At 34.8% G+C, this 5,169-nt stretch overlaps 2 protein-coding genes across 2 annotated transcripts in view; both read right to left on the bottom strand.

Moving 5' to 3' along the window:
- The window catches only part of LOTGIDRAFT_160114 (hypothetical protein), a gene marked incomplete at both ends in the record, with an annotated part of 2,370 nt that extends 1,192 nt beyond the window's left edge, over window positions 1–1,178 (bottom strand). The window contains one exon of the mRNA XM_009054994.1: window positions 738–1,178. Coding sequence (XP_009053242.1) covers window positions 738–1,178 — 441 coding nt within the window. The remainder of the gene's footprint in view (window positions 1–737) is intronic.
- Window positions 1,179–2,190: 1,012 nt separating this feature from the next.
- LOTGIDRAFT_160113 (hypothetical protein) lies at window positions 2,191–2,996 on the bottom strand (the record flags this gene model as incomplete). Its single annotated transcript, XM_009054993.1, has 2 exons — window positions 2,191–2,766; window positions 2,907–2,996. 2 exons carry the CDS (start codon window positions 2,994–2,996, stop codon window positions 2,191–2,193), a joined length of 666 nt encoding a protein of 221 aa, XP_009053241.1.
- Between the last annotated feature and the right edge of the window lie 2,173 nt (window positions 2,997–5,169).

Here is a 5,169-nt window from a genome sequence, read left to right as displayed (position 1 = left end):
CCGATCCAGGAACATCTAACATGTGAACATTCGAATGTAATATATTTAATTTCATGCAAGAAATGCCCCAAACAATATGTAGGAGAAACTAAGAATAATTTACGAACTCGCTTTAATGCTCATAGGTCAGACATCAAATTAAAGAAAGACAAGCCTGTTTCTAATCATTTCAACCTCGACGACCATTCAATAGACGATCTCACCCTAATCCCAATTGAGCGTATAGAAATTGACTTGCCCGAAGATGAAACTACCAAATTCCGTCAATCTAGGGAGGCCCATTGGATTGAGACATTGAATACAGCAAGACCTATAGGACTAAATATTCATCATAATGTAGGCATAGCACCCTTTGTTGTCCCGTTTAATACAACCAGCAATCGAGCAAGCAAGATAGTTCATGCCCACTATAAGAGCCTTCAAGAGAAATTCCCCCATGTCTATAAGCAGAAAATGATAGTTGCATATTCAAAAAATAAGAACTTAAATGATAATATTGTTCATAGTAAACTAAAAACAATCAGTACATAACAGATACTATACTTCTCGCCCATCGGGCGAGTTATTTTTTCTAATTTCAGGTCAGAATAAGAACAGAAGAAAACCCAAAATCAAGACCCTTAATCCTAATTTCTAAATAAAGTGTCTGCTCCACCCTAGGCCTGTACATTTGGGAGAATCAAACCCTCCCTTCCCCGAAATCTAGCTAAATCGGCATCATTTGCAAGATTTCTTACCGGTTCCGTTAAAATACTTCCATCACCAACATCGGGTATCCAGCCTGAAATTGAATCGAAATCTTTAGGATATAAAACTGTTTTCAACATTGTGTCGAATTCCCCAGGATGTTTGATTGTTTCTATCGGATTTGAACCAGCTTCCAAAACCATCTCGCTAAATAAAGATGGAAAGAAATTGTTTTCTAACGTTGTATTTGTTTGTGGAACTTGATTCTGAGTGGCTTCTTTGATTTTGAAATCACATCTGAAATAAGCATCGGAAATAAGCAACCAATTCGATAATGAATTTATTTCGAAGGTAATTCTACCACCATCATTCAATTGGGATTTAGAACCAACAGTGGGTGAGATGATAATATAATCCTCTTTTTTCTTGTTAAATGAATAACGAATTGGATCGTATAATCTAAAGATTGGATCTAGTATTTTATTTGCCATTTTTAAGGTTTACAATTTGCTTTTTTTGATGGAATGTAGGAAATTGATTGAAGGTGTTTTTAGTGTATGAAATGTAGGGCTGTAAGAATTTATGTAATGTAGGGAATTTAGGTGTAAGAATTTATGAAATGTAGGGAATTTTGCTGTAAGAATTTATGAAATGTAGGATGTTTAGGTCTTTATGTTATGTTATGGGCGCATTTTCCCCATGAAATGAAATGGAATGGGGAATCCCCTTTTATGCGACCTAATTGAAAGCTCTAGTACTACTAATCACTCCTTCTCCTTTATACTTCGAAAGGAAGATTCCCTCTACAGAACGTATGTTTTTAAAAACTATAGCTTTTCCCTTATGTTTGACCTTCATTTCTCCAGTGTCGATTTTATCCATTAGATTACTTAATCCCTCTTTAACAGTTTTTTTGGTTTCTTCACTAAATCGATTTCCAAATTCTTTAACTGTCCCTAATATATCTGCTACTCCCGAACCTTGTGCTATCTTTTCCATTTCCATATTATGATAAGGTTTTCACTTTTTTCAGCATCAGCTGCTTTCTTGGCGTTGATGGCTTGCGTCACCCCACCCGCACACCAGCTGTCGCTCCTGCCGCGGCCAGACCAGCAAATATCAAAGGTAGGAAAGGTAAAAATCCACCATCCTTTACACTCTTGTCAATTCTTTCCAAATCTCCGACTTAACAATGTTTATTTTTTATCAATATTTTTTTTAGATATTTTAATTCTTTTACCATTGTAAGTTATTGTAGTTGGTGATTCCGTTTCGATAGCATCTATTATTTTTAAGAGGGTAATTTAAATGATTATTCTATACGAATCATCCGTCTGTCGGATATTTTAATTAAATGTTTTGCTTCTTCCAATAATAAACAATAACCTGTTACATTTCCTTGTGTTTTTTCAATATAAATATTTTTATTCACCCCTGTTTTGAAAAGATCTTCTTGATGAGCTGATAGATCAAAACAGAAGATTGGGTGATTAATTGCAAAATCTAAATATTCAAACTGAGGTGAATTCCAAATAATTCACACATATTTTTATAGTTCCTATACAATTCATTATAATCCTTTGTGGTTGGATTAATTGTTTTAATTGTTAAAGGTTGATTAGGATAATTATCATTGTTTAATCTTACTTGAACTTTACGGATTATAGGATCTTGAGTTTGGTTCATTGCTACTCTAAAGATATTATTGTTATTCGTTTGAGAATCTGGTAAGTTCTTGAAATCAACCATTAAATATCTTGCTGGTTTAATAGTGTTAGTGATTGGCCATGTAGTGGATTCTCCAGTTAAAGTTATGCTACCTATTGTGTTACGACGAATAAAAGCTATATCAATATCTTTAGTTAATGATTTAAATATTCTCGTTTCTACTTCAATTGATGGTGTTATTACCGGTATGTAAAGTTGGAGATTCGGTATTTCTAATTTTGCATCTGAAGCATTCTCTCCAAAGAATATCTTATCATCATTGATTTCTCTTTGTAGATGAATTTTATATGGTAACCCTATAGAAACTTTTCTGTGTTCCAACAGGCCGAATAATGGATATAATTTCCAAGCCTATTATTCTCAACAACATTATTGTACTGAAGTACTCGTTTTTCAAATCCATGATTACCTGCTCGTCCTACTCTTTCTATTGTGTTTCGAGCAATAGCTCTCATTCTATATTCATTTGCATCATTTGGAACATTTCTTACCGGTTCTTTTAAAACTCTTCCATCACCAACATCGGGTATCCAGTCTGAGACTGAATCATAGTTTTTGGGATATAGAACTGTTTTCAACATTGTGTCAAATTCCCCATGGTTTCTATGGGATTTGAACCAGCTTCCAAAACCATTTCAGTAAATAAAGATGAGAAGAAATTGTTTTCTAACGTTGTGTTGGTTTGTGGTACACGATTCTCATTGGGAGTTCCGTCTTTGATTTTGAAATCGCATCTGAAATAGGCATCAGACAGAAGCAACCAATTTGATAATGAATTTATCTCCAAAGTGACCCTACCCCCATCATTTAGTTGAGATCTAGAGCCTACGGTTGGTTCATATAATTGAAAGATCGGATCTAATCTGCCATTTTTAAAGATAGGTTTTACCCTATTATTTGGAAACCATTCACACCCATGGAAATGCAGGAAGAATAACAAAAAATCAAAGTAAGTTTTAATAAATACAAGGAAATTTAAAACATAAACAATTACATGTATATTGATATACACTTCTACTAGATATACTTCAGAGTTATTTCCCCCTCTTACACTATTGGGAGTCATAGTTCAAGGGTCAAGGGTCACGACCGCTCCTATAGAATAGCTAGATATACTTAAGAGTTATCTCCCCTCTTACATTATTGCCAGTCATAGTTCAAGGGTCAAGGGTTACGACCGCTCCTATAGAATCGCTAGATATACGTCAGATATTTTATCCTTTTCCAAAACGCTTGTTCTTCACCACTTGTTCTATTTTATATTTGTCACAGAGTTCGGTAGATTCACCCACTGCCTGCGATGGTTTAAGTATTCTTCGTGATATGAAATGTTGGCATCTATTGTGTCTGGAATAAAACAAAATTGATATTTTAAAAGATAACAAATAACATGTCATCTTAATTACACCCTATCGTCTTTTAATTTAAACAAAGAACATACCTTGATTTTGTATGATTAAATTCCTAATCTTCCAGCGTAACAAAATTGAGACAGTGTTAATAGTTGAGAGTTTATTCTGTCTATGCTGACGTGGCATGGGCGGAATGTTATATGTTAATATAACCATCTTCACCTGGTTTTGGTTTATCGTTTTCGTCTTATCGCAAATCTAACCTGGACCAGTGTAATTATGACCTGGAAGATGTTTTTCACCAGGGGTATTTTGCCCATGGAAATCCGGGAAGAGAACCTAATGATTTTTGAATGTCAGAACCGAAATAAGTTTTAGGGGTTTGAGCAATTATCATTGACATTTTTATCCTATAATTTTAAAACCATTGCCTTTTTTGTTTTCTAATCTTTTGTTTCGCATTTCTCTTATATGTTGTAATTCTTTTAACTCGTTAGATCTTTTCACTGCATCGCTTATATTTACTCCTGCTTTTGCTCCAAGAGCTTCCGCTTCTAAGGAAATGAGGGATTTGTTGCTTGAGACAAAGTTGGCTACTTTTGGGATGAGAGATGATAGAGCTGAGAAGAAACCGTCTCCTTCGAATTTGTAATGTTCGTGTTTTTAAATTAAACCCATTCTGTTTTTAAATGAGTTAATTTGGCCTGGGGCGCTTGGGGGTTGGTAAACGGGTATCCCTATAGGCTCCGGGTTTATTAAACGCGTGCCTGGTGGGGTTGTTTGTTTGGTGGGCTTGCGGGCGCCGCAGGCAAAAGAGTAGTATAATAGGTTATAGATAAGGGGCGGTTTTTATAATTTAAAAAAAAAAATCACTTTTTGACGTTAGTCTTCATTAGCTCACATGGTGCATAAAAGTACGACATAAAACTCATTTCATTCACTCACAATGAAACTCGATAAAACACTGACATCCAATGACGTCTAAACCAAATCTAACCGCGTCTAAGGAATGCGGCAAAAATCATTGCAGCTTTTCCCCGTGTTTGACTTTCATCCTCTATCTGTAAATATCACATGATCGGACTATCGATATGACATTGCAATAAAATGACAATTGTCTTTTGCATTATTGACATTTGAATAAATAGTTCATGTACTTTGCGACTCCTAGCATACCTTAAAATACATGAAATAAAACGTTCAGGGTGGATTTGCTGTAAGTTTTATTGATGTACTCAGCATGCAGATTAAGACCCTTGGGTGTTCTATGTATGAATGCATTTTGACATGTCCGTCGTTCTTAAGTAGATTTTCCAAAATTTTGAAACTTAAGAATGAATGACTATTATTGTATTTTACTTGGACCCACTCAACCATGATGATAACCGTTAATAGTCATAGG

The sequence above is a fragment of the Lottia gigantea genome (genome assembly GCF_000327385.1).
Source record: "Lottia gigantea unplaced genomic scaffold LOTGIsca_23, whole genome shotgun sequence".
Lineage (NCBI taxonomy): Eukaryota > Metazoa > Mollusca > Gastropoda > Lottiidae > Lottia > Lottia gigantea.
This window is presented reverse-complemented; position numbering and strand designations above follow the sequence as displayed.